Source organism: Cinclus cinclus, chromosome Z, assembly GCF_963662255.1.
Source record: "Cinclus cinclus chromosome Z, bCinCin1.1, whole genome shotgun sequence".
In the NCBI taxonomy this organism is placed as follows: Eukaryota; Metazoa; Chordata; class Aves; order Passeriformes; family Cinclidae; genus Cinclus; species Cinclus cinclus.
In genome coordinates, this window is record NC_085084.1 from 33,488,347 (window position 1) to 33,504,668 (window position 16,322).

Below are 16,322 nucleotides of genomic sequence, written 5' to 3' on the forward strand. Positions count from 1 at the left end.
TAAAATTTGTATTGTGTTATTAAAACTATAAAAAAATTACTCATGCAAAGATTTTAGATATAAAAGATTAAAAGAAACTGAGCAGCTTGGAATGGAGGGAGTGCCATTCTAAAAGCAATCAAAAAAACCTCTTTAAGTAAACTGTCTCTGTGCATATGGTCCTAGAACCACCTGCTCTTTGTAAATACCCAGTTTGGAAGGTATAGGTTAGTTAAGTCCCTTAACTGTTTCATACCAATTCCTGGACAGATCAATATAACATACTGGTTTTGTTTGTATGGAATTGCCTTTTTTTTCCCCTGCCAGAAGTCGGAGAGGTCAAATTATGCCAGCCTATGTTTCTGCAGTGTGTTTGATTTCTGTAGAAGGATTACCTTTCCTTCTTCTCATAGTCTTTAGTATTCTTTTTTTTTTTTTTTTTTTTTTTCCTGGCAGGTGATGTTAGTGGAGGGATGGCATGATTTAGGTAACAAAGACTATGACTGTTGGCCCCTGGAAAAGCCAGATGAGTATAACATGCTGGACTGCGGAGGTGAGTGAGTCATAAAGAAATATGGTATCTTACTTGGGGAATGACTGAAACCTCAAAATTGAAGTATTCATAATAATAGTTTACTCATGATGTATGTTATTCATGGTGAAATGTATCTAAATCAATGACAACCTGTCTTCCTAGAGAAATAAGTGAAAGTATACAACTAAAAGACACTTCAGAATAATTTTTTGTCCAGTATGCCTTTGTTCCAACAGAAAAAGTAATAACAGCAGCTGCATCTATTTGCCCAGAGAAAAACTGAAAATATTTTTTTTCTCATTAGAAAACCAAGGGGAACTTAATCCTAACAAAGCATGGAGGCAGTGCTGCATTGTAGCAAATCTACTGCTGAAACCTTGCAGTGTCAATTCGAGACTGTACTGTGCTTAATCAGTAAACCAGTAAGCAAAATCAATGATTCTACCTGTCATGCTTTTCCACCTTGCTCAAAACTGTTCCATGAGTACCTAAAAAAACCCTCAGACTTTTAACCACTTAGTCCTGCCAGTTTCAAAGATTAGTTTGCATAATGCAATTTTTTAAAAAAGAATAATTTTTTATGTTGGTAATTTATTGAGATGAAAAAGCAATCAGGGAGCAACTGATATGTGGAAAACTCAATTTAAGTATAAGAAATGTTTCTCACCCTCTAGCGGTTATAAAGCACTAGAACAGGTTTTTCAAAAGGTTGTGACTTCTCCATTCTTTGGGGTTTTCAAAACCTGACTAAGGCTAGAGAAACAACCTTGAGATGACCCTGCCTTGATCAACACAGGCTTGGACTGAATGGTTTGTGTACGTGCCTTCCAAATTCCACTCTTCTGTGATCTCGTAACTCTATAACAAATAAATAACTGGTGTGTAGGAACATTTTTTTATGTCATAAAAGGTAAGACCAGAGACAATGGTTTGGTAGGATTTTTAGGAATAAAAACAAGAAACGTCAGAAGGTGATTCTAATAAAACTCTCCAGGAAATATACTGCTGTGTCACACTCTTAGTTCAATGTTACAGTTAAACATTTTCCAATTAATTCTGTTGGAACAATGAAGTTCAAAGACTTTCTAGATAACTTTGGCTTTTATCCCTGTATGAATTTACTATTGATTTAACATTGAAAAAACCTATTTATCACTACAGGTGCCTTGTTTAAAGCTATTTTTGCTAAGTACAAGGGAAACTAATGTGAGAAACTTGCTTAATTAATGTATACACTTTACAATCTGTTTTAGATTCAAGCTCTACCCTGGCTTTTTTTGTAGTTTTTTTTGGCCATTTTCTGGGCATTGCCAGGAGTAAAGCAAAACACATTACTGTAGCCTCATTGCTGTGGAATTAACAAAAGATCTTCAAAGCTTTTATATGTGGGAGTAACTGTCATTGCAAGAAGAGTTTGGTTTACCTTCGTGAGACCTTTATAAGGAAGTAAAAAATAATTTAACTGAAATTTGTGCTGACCTTTTGTCTTCGTTCTCACATGTTCTTTGAAGCTCAACTCTCTTACCTTTTAGTAGAAATCACACTAGTTTTTTTTTAATCTTTGTATTATAGTTTTTCACTTAGTGTTAGCAATTAAAATGAGTTCTTATTTTTCAAGGGAGATTGGAAATAAAGAGGTTATTTTAGAATTTTCCTAGTTAAATCCGAGAGTAAATTAGGGGGGAAATTGCGGTTTCAGTACAGTGTAAGCAAAGAACATCCTTATTAAAACAAGTATGAGTAACAGAAGAGGTCATAAACAAACAACAAGAACAAAAAAAAAAAAAAAAAAAAAAAAAAGAGATCTCTTGTAAAGCAGGTTTACCAGTCCTCTGCAGAAGGAATTTAATACTTCCTGACAAACTGAGTTACACATTTGCATTATGTAAGTAAGTTGATGTGGTACAAATTAAAACCTTCATCCAACAATAGACAAAGAGGTAGGTGAGTGCAGTGGAAGATTTTGATGGTGTTAACTTTATGGATTTAAAACTTTTCCCAGATTTTATCTCAATTCATTCTCAGACCCAGAGGAGGAAACAAGAAACATGATGGGGATAAATGATGTTTCCCAGTTAAAATTGTGAAAATGGTAATGACAGATGTTTGATAGCACTCCTTCCACTGTCCTCTGTTCTAGATGCCGTACGGTTCTATCACATGAGAGTGCATTCTTAAATATATAATTATTAATATATATAATTTATGCTTCATGAGTTTAGGGGTTTTGACTGAATTTTCTGTGTAGTAGAGTTGTCTGTTTCTCTTCCATAATAAGGTGTGTCTCAGCAAAAGCAGCTGAGAATTAAGAGCAATATTGCCTGATCAAAAGATGAAAGAAAATGTACCAGAACAAGCAGCAATGCCATATACTGGAAACAAAGTTAGTTTATATAATATAAGCAGATTTTTTTGTTGTGTTTCTTCAACTTCCTGATCTCTTCTTCAATTAATGTGCATTCGTGTTTACCAGTACAGCCACTAAAATGCATGAGTCTTTTTGGCTCATACAAAGTAGTTGGCGAATACTCACAGGGTTACTGAGAGGGTTGTGAAGCACTGGAAGAGGCTGCCCAGAGAAGCTGAGAATGCCCCATCCCTGAAATTGTTCAAGGCCAGGTTTGATGGGGCTTTGAGCATCCTGGTCTATTAGAAGGTGTCCCAACCCATGGCAGGGGAGGAGGAATTGGATCATCCTTAAGGTACCTTCCTCTCTGCCCAAATCACTCTGTGATACTGTGAATAGTTGAAAATCATTGCAGAGAAAGTTTTAATTTTGTATGTATCTTTTTAAGTAAAAAAGTATAGCAAATATTCTGACCAATGATTACACTGTTTTTAGGACTGGAGATGACATGGGTACAAAGGCCTCCAGAAAAGGCTGTGAGTGGGGAACCCTTCAATGTCACCTACTCAGTCTTTGCTTCAGACAGTTTTTATCAATATGCTGTGCAAAATGGAATCCTTTCCCACAGGTATTACTTCTTATAAAAATACTGTCATGATTTTGTGTGTACATATTCTGTGATATAATTGGAACAGACACTCTGGGGCTCTTCATTGATTCCTTCTGTCTCTGAGATCTCTCAAAGCTCTGTTTGCCCTTCTCTTTTTCCCTTTGTCCTCAGATCAGCTATCATAGCATGTTTACCACTGTCGCAGTGCAACTCTGAACATCACTTCTTGCCTTCTCTACACATTGAATTTATAGCTGAAGTTTAAGCATGAGTCACAGGCTTTCTCTATCTTACACTCATTCATAAGTACGATTCAAGTGCACAACATGGATTTGAAAAAGAACTTGTCTAGCCCTGAATTCATTTAATTCAGTGGTCAACATTGCTTGATTTCTGTGGAATTAAAATCACTCCAAAAGCTTATATGTCAGCTCACACACTGTGTTGGTGATTGTGGACATCAGAAGTAGAGAGTAGGTAGGGATGCAACTCCAGATCTAAAGATCAAGGTCTATAAGTCCAGGGGTAATACACTCTCTGGTTTCACACTTTTTTCTGTAAGTAGCAATTCTCCATCCCTTCATAGGAAAGCTTGGGACAAAGAGTGGAGCCCCAATTTCTGTGCTGTTTTGTGAGAGATGTTTATGGAATATTTTTCTCAGCCTGAGTGTTCACATTGCTAAGGTCAATTTATAAAAGCTGTTATCTAGAGTTATTTTATTTCATATTGAAAGATGATCCATAATCTAATTGCAACAGCAAAAAGTTAATTTTTTTCTTTTTGTCATCTATGTAGTATGTTTAAAAACTACATAAAATTTATCACATTTTCTGAAATGTATGGCTACTAATAGTTATGAGAACTGATGAAGATGAACCAGGTCTTTTCAGTGTTTGCCATGAATCTGATTTTTCTAGTCTTCTCTGGGAGACCCACTCCCTCAAATCAGTAAGGAATTTGTAAAAGTCTGCTTTTTGTGTACTTATACATACCTTGAACATAGAGACAGATGGCAAATGTTTTATAAAAAGAGAGATAAATCTATGCTGCAGTTTTTCAAAGGGATCAAATTTGCATCTCATTTTGACTATGTTATCTGGTTAACTAACACTAAAGGTTACAGTGTCTGACCCAGATATACCTGAGGCTGGCAAGTCAGTGTATGGGCATCAGTGTAATTGGGTGAAGTCATGATGAAGTTATTGAATAAATAATACAGAACACCAGATACATTTTGAAAAGGAGCCCTAAAGAAAAGTACAAGATGGAACTAGATGCTGACTTAAGTTTTTTTCTAAAGGTGTCTTTGTTTGTGCCAGATGAAGAAGTGCCAAGTAATGCCACCTGGTCATGAGGTCAGACTGGAAAGAGAAGTGGAGGTTGATCCCTGCTTGCAAGCATCTAGAGCATCTGCTAGAAGTCCCTAGTGCAGGGCAGTAGGCAGAGGTCCAGTTGACAGCAATCTCCAGTGCTCTAGGAGCATTTCAACCCGAAGACAAATGAAAGAAAGAAACAGATAAGCAGGGCTTATTTCACTGCATGTGTTTTTGCTGCTAATTTCTCTGTGCAGGATAAAGAACAAGATCTCCTGTGTTTGTTGCAATTTTTGTGAATGAGGAACGGGTGTAAAATTTTTCTCTGTCTCCTGCTTGGTTAGCAATGCTACTGCTGCAAAGGAATTCTGTGAGGAGCATGAATGTCCTGTCAGATGGAAAGATGCAAATGGGGACAACTGCTGTGTCTACCATGCCAACATTCATTCCTGCCCTTTGGCCTTCATGGTTAGTGTGATGATTCAGCATCATGTGTTTTGTTCTTGCTACTGGATGAGACATCATTCTAATAAGCAGGTGCAAATCTGTGAAGTGTTTCTGTAATTACAATTAGACCAAATTTATATTGTTCACTATATATTCACAAATTATAGTTCACTAAAACCACTGTGGCAATGTCAGTCAGTTTTAGAGTTTCTTTTGCACTGGATACTGAGGCTGCAAGGCAGTATGCAGAATCTCTCATTAGTGGGACCAGTTAAATCCATCTGAGTTTACCTGACTTGGACCACTGTGCAGCCAACAGAGAAAGAAAGACAGATCACTGCATTCTGAAACAAGCAGGGGAAATTGTCAGTTGGAGGTATTCCAGTCTCCTGTTTTATAGAGTCAGTGAATAATTTGCTTGGATAACTGGAGTTGAGGGAGGTTAGTGTCACTGGCTATGACTTGTAGAACTGAAGCCTCAGTTCCTGTGTCCTGAGATGAAATTTTTTTTTCAATGTATCAGAGCAATAAAAGGAATCCAAATACAGGATAGCAAAATTTGTTCATGCCGTGAAAGCAAGATCCATTCTTAGCCTATCTGCTTGGTCTGTCCCTCTTTGAATGATTACTTAAAGTTCCGATTCTAAAAATACAGATTGGAACACTTTCATTTTATTTTTTTATTTATTTTTAACCTGTGAGGTAAGCCTTACCCTGCCTAGGAACCTCCATGCAGCTGCCCATTTTTTCTAGTTAATCTCCCTTCTGGAAATGTGACACATTCTTCCTGATCAAAGGTGGTGTAATAGGAAGCTTAGGCTACACATCTAGCAGCTGTTTCATATACCCTTCTGTGGGAAGTTCTTATGACTCCACAACAGCTCTAGTTTGCTTCTTGGCAGTCTGTTCTTAAGGGCTTGTTTTATTAATGATTCCCTGAAAGCCTTAGCTGGCACCAGGACTTTGATTTAAAAGAGGACTCCATGCTGGAACATCATATCAAAATTTTTGTCTAGAGCCATAGTAAAAAACTTAAATATCCCACTCGTGTGGTGGCCTCCATTATTTCTATTTTCATTGTTAGTTCTGCATGAAATTATGGTGTGGAAATGCCAACATGCATTGTTTGATTTCTTCATAATACTCTAAATGTTTGAGTTTCTGCTTAAAGGAATTCTGAGCTACTTGACTGCCACACAGTTGAATATCACTGCATAAGATTGAACATACACTGCAAAGTAAGTTTTTTTCCCACTGTTGGAGAAGAATTTGGGTTTTCATTGTTTTATTTTTCCAGTGTTAGGTGTTCTAAAACATTTTATTTTGGTTAATGTGCTCCATTTCTTTTGACTTGGTGTATTACATCAGTCCTTTGAAAGAAGAGTCTGAAGAAATATCCAGAGTTAGGAGACAGGCTTAATCCCTTCAAGCAAACAAAAAACTACAAGATCTTTGGACAGCCAAAATTAATCCTCTGTGTTTGCTGTTGTAGGAGGTTTACATCTTAATAGCTTTATTGAGAAATTCTCTGCGAACAGTGAAGCCCTGAAGCAATGTCTCTCTTCCTCTTTAAAGAAAAAAAATAAAAAAAGAGCAGCTGCTGTATCAAAAATGACACTTCAGTAAAACCCCTTGAGAAAAATATTAAAAGTGGAATATGATTCCAGTTCTGGTTCTAGCACAGCAAATCCAAAAAAGTGAACCAGCTTCATATGATCACTCATTCTATGAGTACACTGCTGAGGCTCACGTTTTAAGAAATAACAATACATGTGAAATCTTAACTGAATATAGGAACAATTGCTTCTCTGTTATTTTGTCACAGAACAGTGTTGCTTGTGCTTTGGCAGTTTGATTGTTTTGCTTACAAAATAGAACTTTATTTGCTGTTAGAGAACATAAGAAATTTTAAGAAAGTAAAAGAGGAGGAGCTAGGACTTTCATTGTGTTCTGGTATACTGACATAACCAATATGTCTACTAAAGGCTAAAGGAGGAATATGTGGTCCATGGATCCCAGATGATGGTCAGATATTTACTCACACTTTGTCTACTGCTGGGAAAATGAGCCAAAGAAACTGGACTGCCAAGGTACAGTATATTTATTGAATATAGGATTTTACCTGATTTGCTCTTTTTGGAGCTTATTTGCTGGTAATTTAATGCAATTCATGAACATGTTCCCCATTTCATTTATATGTACGTGTTATTATCTAAACTATATATATAGCTGAGAACTATCAATTCCCAATTGACTTGACTTGGAAGTACCACCTTTACATCTTAGGTAGTTAGTGGAAGGAGTGGGATGGAGGAAAATGAATAGCATAATTTGTCCATTTGAGGTCCACATTAACAATGCATTTCACTACTGACTGTGATTGCGATGCAGGTTCATATAGCCATTAGGGAGCTTCAATCTGAAAGAAATAGCAGGGAAGCATACATGGCAGAATGCACAGGGCTGATAGCCCCACCTGGTGAGGAGAAGAAAAATGCACAAATTCTTCTGAAGGATACCCCAGTTGGTCAGTTCTTGTTATAAAAGCCTACTGTATGCAAGTGAAGTTTTGATGCTTGCTGCTCTTTTTTACTTTTTCCACAGGTTGTTTTAGTTCACGTGGGTGTGACTTCCCTCATTGCACACATCAGAGTTGGGAGAATCCAAGCTGCTCTGGAAGCAAAAACAACAGTCCTTCCTGCAGTAGGTATGATATAAAAAGAAAATCTTCAGTAATTGCTTATTGACTGCATATCTGAATGCTTTTATCATTCATGCATAGTTACCAAGAGCAAAAGTGACTCCTACCCCAGCTGACCTTCGAAAATGCACAAATGTCGTCCTCAAATTCTTCTTCATATAACACTAAAGTCTAAAAAATTGTTTGAGCTTCTAACAGTTGTATTAATCTAGAACAGTAGAAAGGCACTCTTGTCAAATAAGTAAAGTCAAATATCATGACCAATGGCTTCAGGTACTACAAGACTTGTCTGCAGTTCATGGGAATGTGAGAATATTCCTCTAGCTAGTGTTCTCAGGATCCAGACACTTTTCTTCGGAAGGGGTGCAAACTAGTCTTAAACATATTGGAAAAGTAGAAATCCATATTGGTTCCCTTGTTCACATTAAAAATTGCTCCCAAGGGCGTCAGTCCTTCATTCTCTTTAGTATACCTGCACGGTTGGAAGCAAAAATAACTATAGCAATTCTCTTAGTGATGTAAAATTTTAAAAGTGGACTTGTTTAATAAATTAAACACACAACCTGAAGAAAGTTATTGGCTAAAACAAAAGTATCATCACAATACTCTTTTTAGCTGTTCTTCTGGAAGTGTGAGAATATATTTCCCAATGTTATGGGAAAAAAAAGAAATCAACTCCAGTGTGAATAGAAGTATTTATCTATAGAATTTTCTACTCATTTCAGAACAACTGCAGCTGAATTTTCCAGGAAGCTTACAATATATCAGAGAAGGAATTTTTAAAAATGCAGCTCTACCCCTGAGGCAGAAAGTGACTTCTGTTATTATCTTGGTATTATACTGGAATTAATGAGGCTGAAACAGAATTATTACTAAGCAGTGGATTTCTTTTTTAGGTTTTTTTTTATTATTAAAAAAAATTACATAATGACAGAATAATACCTTCAGCTCACCTCTCAAGGCTGAAGTACAGCATGATATTAGTTTAGTCACAGAGGTACAAGACTTGGGAGAAGGACATCCGTTATTTAAGACTTTTGTTTTAAATTACATCTAATATTGCTGATAATTTATATAAGACCTTGGAGTAAAGTAAAGGAAATACTTGGAATGTGGTTTGCAAGGTTTCTTTCTGCAGTCCCCAGTGTTTTCTGATGCTGCTGAGGAAGGGTCCCTGGCTTCTGAGGATTTCAAGATTAATACAAAGAATGCAAAATAAAATACTGGCCTTGACGAACTTTGAGTTTCAGAAAAAAAGTATGGATAATGAGAAACACAATAGTGATGAAGTGATTTATACGCAAAACCTGTCAAAGACTCAGGTGTAATTAACATTTCACCTGATCAAAGAACCTGTATAACTTCAGAACTTCAAATTGTTCTTTAAATTGCTGGAATGGTATCTCTGAATTCTTCAAAATTTATTCTTTCTGGGAATCTGAGGTTTCCCAGGTCAAGGACCACATGTTTAAATCTGAATGCAATCCTGTGGATGGATGAAATTGCCTTAAAATTTTCTGATGTGTGTTTTGTTTTCTAGTCTGTGGAGATGGCTTTTGTGAGGAAGAAGAAGGCTGCTCTATCTGTCCAGCAGACTGTGGGGAATGCCCTCTTTCTGTTGATATTAGGATAGCAATTGCCTTACCAATATGTTTAGTCTGCACTGGCTTTATTTTCACAGTAATGGTAAGTACCTGTTCTCTACTCTTTTGTTTCCTTTCTCTTCCATGATTTTATTAGATGGAGTGGATCTCTCTCTTAGTAGAGGGAGAGATTTTCTTCTGCCTCCAGCAACTCTGTGCTATGGAAAAAAGCAGGAAGAAGGGAAACAATGTTTAAATCTTCCTTCCAAGGGAACATTGTGCTAGGGATTTTAATCCTGTAAGAGAGAGGACTGAGATGGAATGTAACAGGGGGATGGGTAGATTATGGTAAAGAAAAAAAAAAATTTCCCACAACATGGGGAGTAGGGGATGCCAAAAAGTAAGAGTACTTTTCACTCACAATACAACTCTGTTATGAAATTAATGGCTTCAAAACCCTATGGAGACCAGCATTATAAAAAATCTCAAAATCGAATTAGATAAATTCATTAAGGGAGTATCTCCACAATCAGCCATTAAATCTCAGAGTCCAAATAGAACTTTAAAAGCAAAACATTTGAATTCGGATATTCTCAAAACAATCATGGGGACAGGATATTTTTTTTTTCTGTTTTGGTTAGTTGATTTTTTTAATAGGTTAGTTTTCTTAGCGTTACAACCAGTTTGGTTCAGTTCAAAGTCATTAATTTTGCATAATAGTTATCTATTATTATAGCAGACTCATGAAGGAAAAACCAAAAGAGAATGAGGAGAGAGGAATGTATCAGTATTGGAGAGATAGTCTTGGGTATCTTTGAATGAAAATGTCTGTATAAAGAGAGAATTATATTATGGCTTATTACTTAAGAGTGCTTCTGGGAAAGAGGACCTACATTACTCACGTGTCTGCATCTTGAAAAAAATGCATTTGTGATTTTCATAACAGAGATTTAGCAGGTAAATATGGCAGTTGTATAGTCATTGTATTGACAATGTTCATAATGAGGAACTTATTTAGACCTTGGCCCACATATCCTGTAAAACTGTAGGGATTGCCTCAGGGATTCCTTCTCTTTCCATCTTATACTGCAATTGCAGTGAGCATCTGAGGTAGGCAGCTTCACAGAGAGGGAATGAGTAGGAGAAAGAACCTCTATTTGTGGGCCATCACCTAAGTGAGGCCTGAATCCCATTATACTTGTTTGTCTTTCTGTGCCTCACTGTGTGACTTGGTGAATTAGGAACAGAAGCCCTGTTGAAAGCTATTTGAGCATTCATAATCCACAAGGAAGTTGTGACAATGACTTTATAGCAACTGTCCAGTAAAACCACATGATCTGATAGAAATAAACAATTGGACAGATGAGAAGTTTAGAGAGTTTTAGATAACTGTTCTTTTAGAAAGACCAATGGAGATTCTTGGTCTTGCATATGTTTATATGAAGTTCTTATAACAAAATTAATCTATTATTTCTGCTGGTTTTTTTGTAGGTTTGGAGTGGTTTGGATTTTTTCCTTCTTTCATTTTTGTAGACATATTCCTGCTAACTTCTTCAACAGCAGCATCATGGGGGATTTCAGTTTTATTGGCTTTACTGTAATAAGATAGGAAAGATTATTTTACCTAATTCTGGAATTGATATAATGTAAAGAGAACCATCTGGGAAACTAACGCCTTCTTTAATGCTTCAAGTAGCAGTAAGGATTCCTTTGATATTAGTGTCAAAGGAAGCAAGCCTAGTATTCACTTCATGCCAATATGTCTTTGTACAGTCACACCTTTGCAAGATAAAATGTAGGTTTCTTTCCTCAGAAGCCTTTTGAAATAAATAGGATGACTTAATTTTGATTCAGTGAGCTCTATATTTCTCACAATTTCAACCAATATATCAACACAATCTGCACAACCTCTTCCTTGTCCATTATCTGGGCTTTTGTTACCTGTTTTAATGAATACATCAGTCCTAATATTAAATTTCACACTAGAAAATGGTATAATGATGGTAAAATGCTGCTTTGATTTGACATTTTGGCATTAACTGCAGTAATAACAACTGCATAATTTAATCTGTTGTTCATTTGAAAGCATGTATTTACACTTGGTAAATGTTAGCTTTTTATGTCAGCTCTACTGAAAATCAGCTATTAGCTCAATGCCTTCTTTACAAAATAGTCACAGTATCCCGATCTAACATTCTTTGTGATAGAGTATTTGACATAATATGGCCTAATTTGTAGGACATAGGCTAATTATATTCCAAGATATAAAATACATTGCTCCTTATTTCGGGATTGGGATGAAGTGTGTTCTTGTCATGTATTTCCACAACATAGGGTATTTCCATGACATGACATGATGTAAACCCCTCATCTAATGTCCAGGCTGAAATGTAAATGCATAAATGTTGACAGTAATGGAGAATCTGTAGACAGTGGAAAATATGACATGTAATTAGTTCTGGAATTTAGCCTGTGCAATTTTTAATGTATTTATTAGATGCTGTTTTCTTCTAAGCCTGTTATTAATGCTACTGGTTCTAATGTTACTGCATGATATATGCTGGATGTTTACACTTGTTTGGATACTTTTAAATTCTCATATTTTATAGAAATAATCTCTGATTCAATTCCTTCAAAGACAGGAGGGCTACATTAGAAATTAGTATTTTTTACTTTTGTAGTGGTTTCAGTATCAGAAACAAAAGATGCTTTGGGATGAAAGCTGGATTATAGACTTCACCTGCATCAAACAAGGTTAGTAACTTGTAAATTTTGTGATCATTTTCCTTATTAATTTTGAGAAATAATCTCAAGTATATTGTTAATATTTTAAGGGTCTTGCAAAAAGTGAAGCCATTTTTAAAAGACGTATCCAGTATTTCATTCCTCTTTCATCTGTAAGATGCTCACCCATATTTTTGTTTATCAAAACTTTAGATTAAAAAGTTATTTTAAAGAGTTTCCTTCTTTTTATTTATGTTGGTTTGTTAATTGAAAAAGACAAGTCTACCCCAAAATAAACAGATAAACTCTGGAGTTGGATGAAATAAATTACAATTGCTTCAGTGGATATAACTTTCTGTATAATTAATCTCATTAAGTTGCCATGGAATTGCACAAATATATTGAGGGATATAGCATGATCTTAACTTCTCTCAGTGTATGGTGTCTGTGGCAGACTTGCTACAAAAAGTAATTGATTTTGGCCAGGGGTTTGGAGGGCTTTTTTCTATTTTATCTTCTGGTTATAAAATATTATTTAATTTGTTCTAATTAAGCAAGTTAAGAATAAATTCAGGTGTTATCATATGCTTTATTATGCTGTACTTAAGGTACATATAGAATATTTGCTTCACTGTTCCTTGATTTAACATTCAGAAGGAAAACAATACCTAGATCCTCAGAAAGGGTAAATCTATACAAGTCTGCTGTGCTATACTGTCTCATTTGTACACACTCTCATTTTCTGTCTCTGGGAGAAATTGCTTGCAGATGCCTGCTTTATCTGTGTTCTGTTGGGCTGCCAGTGTCAAGATGTTCTTGTGATAATATATAGTAGAGATACTTTTCAGCCTTAGACTTGAACATTAATTTCTGTATACTTTCGATAAACAACAACAGATATCCCTGTTGTTGTAAATAAGAGATTCTGGCTTAGAAATTAATTTGATTACAGTAACCAAAATTAATTTCAGTCCAGATTTGTGAAAACAAAAATGGAGAAAAGTGTTTTTCAATACAACAAAAAGTAACACAAGCAAAATTTTCAGCTTATAGTAAATTAGAAAATGCCATAAGCATCACATGTGAGGGAAAGCAATAGAAGGAGACTGAGGGAAATTAGAACCATGATCAAAACAAACAAACACACAAAAAAACAACAAACAAACAGATTAAAATTACTTTGAAAACTCCAATTTGAAAGATGTAACTCTCATGGAAAAAAGCCTGCAAAGCAGCAGTACTGTTTATGAGTACTGCTCTAAAATTGATGATTAACAACTTAATGAGGACTGATAACATTATAAGGTCACAGACAGTATGTATTCTCTGGATACACTTGTTCACACCTACCCACAGTAGCCTGAAATGCACAGATATCTAAATGAAAACACATCAGCACTCCTGTACTTAGGGTATATAGCACTCACTATGAAAAATTAGCCTTATTTTTTAAAGATAACTTCTTTTTTTTTGGTGTATTGCACCATATATAGAGACATAGATGTATATGCAGTTTTATTCTCAAAGCTATCTCAGGGATCTGTAATGTATTTCTGGGTGGAATGCTTTAGAAAGCTTCAAATGTCAATGCAGTTTTGAACTGCATATGGATAATACTGTGGTGTGGGAACATGGCAGTCCTGATTCAAGGTGAGATGTTGAACTTCCTCAGAAAGATATTTCTACCAGGAGGAGTTGAGAGGTCTCAGCAATTCTGAGACTAATTGGCTAAATCTGGATTTTAATTGGAGATTATGACATGATATGTTGTTCATTAAATTTGTTTTGAAGTCCTTTTTTATTTTACTGTGAGCTGGTCAACAGACATTAAATAATGTACATTGAAAATCACTGGGATTTTTTTCCTCTTACTGCATTGTTGCTCTTCTCTGACTTCTCTCTGGTGTCAGAATCACTTCCCACATTCCTGTACTTTACTGTCTTCTAGGAGCTCCAAATAGACTTGTTAAAGTATAGCACAGGGTTTACTCTCCTTCCCAGGGTTCTGTTCTTACTTCTCTGTAGCAGCAAGGGCTAATCATCTCAAGAGCAGAGAAATTAAAATTGCATAAAATCCTGAAGATTAGTGGGAAGTATCTCTGGCAATGAATCAGCTTTGAAATAATTTACTTTTTATGCAGCAGTCACATTCCAAGCAACGGCTTTCTCCCTTAAGTATTAACAAGAGTAGATGAGATACAAAAATTTTGAGAATTCCCAATATTTTTTGCCTCTGAAGTCTCCACCTGTGCATAAATAGGAACCTTCGTGTGCCTTTTCTCATCCCACATCCTATTCAGATTGCATTATGCAAACAGCAACAGGAAGCATGATGAGTGCTCCCCCAACACCCAGTGACTCCAGTGTCAGTTGTGTTACTGGTCTGAGCTCCTGCACAGCAGCTGCCAACATGTCCAGGAGGAAGTACTTCACCCAGACTGGGAGATAGTAAGTTAATATATTACTCTTGTACTGCAGTATCTACTATGTTAGTTTCAGCTTGATTTCTGGTTCTTGCTACTTTATGTTGATAGGCAGTGAAAAAGCTTGAATTTATCTTGTTAGGCCAAATCTATATTGCATATTGGCTGTGGAGTATTTTACATGCCAGACTTTTGGCTTGGTTGTCTCATTTCTCCTTTTCTCTTAGGGCCTTGTTAAAAGGTTTTTGGTACATAAGATGTCCTGCATCTGTTAGTGAATGGCCCTTGTTGTTCAAATGTAACCGAGATTTTATGAAACCCTTTATTCTAAAATGCAGGCAGAGCAAACTAGGTTCTTTGCTTTAAAGAAGGGCATCTTCTACAGTAGCACATTAGAAATCTTGTCCTTTAACCAGCTAGCACTATTCAAGTGTCAGAGCATTTCACCTCTGAATCAAATTATAAAAGTGCATATCATGTAACTATAAGCACAAATGTTATAGATATATCCTGCCATCCAAAAAAAATCTTTTTTTCCTATAGAAGTGATAATAAAATTAATGGGTAGGAGCAGAACATGTGCAAAGCTGGAAGCAGTACTTATCATTTGAATACACTGGGAAGGATCTGTGCTGTGCAGGATAAAGAAGCTTACTTGGTATTTGCTGGAGGAGAAAGTGCCTTCAGCATATTGTGGAAAATCACAGCCACTTCATTGATGAAACACTGTGTTCAGCATTGATATTTTTTGCTTCTTTCTATATGGTGGCATTTTCATCATCATCATCATCACCTTCTTCAGATGACTCAAAGTCAAAAATATTTATCAAGAGTGAAAAATTTAAGAATGGGGCATTCAGTCTCAGACAACTGCTACACTAGACACTTTATACTCTGTATTTATATGGTGGTCATCACTAAAATTCCTGCAGATATCTCCACTGAATTCCTTTACTCTAAAAAGGAAAATTGCTTTGCTCTCTATCAAACTCAGATGCTTTGCAGAGAATGATCAGCACCACGAGTACAAAAATATATTCAAGGCCAGTGGAGGATCTGCAGAAAAGCAGCCAGAAGTAATGGATAGGAATGGAGGTGGCTGTATGTGTTTCTCTAGCTTGACATTTCCTTTGCTGTTACTCCATCATCAAACTGCCAAAACTTCCTCAACTGACTCACATTCCAGATGTTGTCCGCAGATCATGATTGATCGAATATAATCACTAATGATTCCTCTATCAAAAGAAACAGGGCCCTGTCCCTTATCTTAGATTCAGATTTACAACCACATATGGACATGTTTAAATTCTCTGCCTCATTTCTAAAGATATGAGGCTATTCTCTGTTGCAAACTATTTGCAGCCCATTTTTGTAGCATTGCTAGCTTCTGAAGTTGCTCTAAAACTGTAAACAGCATTTCATTCTGTTTCAGTGATGGTAGAACAGTGGCCATAAAGAAAATAATGAAGAAGGCATTTACACTGTCTAAAACCATACGTAAAGAAGTAAAGCAAGTGAGGTAAGAAGTGAAATCTAAGAACTGTATGTTGTTCCATTTTTCCACTGATTTTTAGGGCTTAAAGTCTTTCTAGATATGATTGTAAATTCATATCCACTTTCTTTCAAATTTTGCTTGAAAGAGAGCAAAGGTCGAAATTA

At 35.9% G+C, this 16,322-nt stretch overlaps 1 protein-coding gene across 1 annotated transcript in view; it reads left to right on the top strand.

The window, feature by feature from the left end:
• Nucleotides 1-323: 323 nt before the first annotated feature.
• LOC134056922 (atrial natriuretic peptide receptor 2-like) overlaps nt 324-16,322 on the top strand; it is a 33,134-nt gene continuing 17,135 nt past the window's right edge. Inside the window, exons 1-9 of the mRNA XM_062513880.1 lie at nt 324-532; nt 3,357-3,489; nt 5,130-5,253; nt 7,218-7,322; nt 7,837-7,939; nt 9,474-9,619; nt 12,198-12,270; nt 14,541-14,688; nt 16,096-16,182. Coding sequence (XP_062369864.1) covers nt 439-532; nt 3,357-3,489; nt 5,130-5,253; nt 7,218-7,322; nt 7,837-7,939; nt 9,474-9,619; nt 12,198-12,270; nt 14,541-14,688; nt 16,096-16,182 — 1,013 coding nt within the window. The 5' untranslated portion in view covers nt 324-438. The remainder of the gene's footprint in view (nt 533-3,356; nt 3,490-5,129; nt 5,254-7,217; nt 7,323-7,836; nt 7,940-9,473; nt 9,620-12,197; nt 12,271-14,540; nt 14,689-16,095; nt 16,183-16,322) is intronic.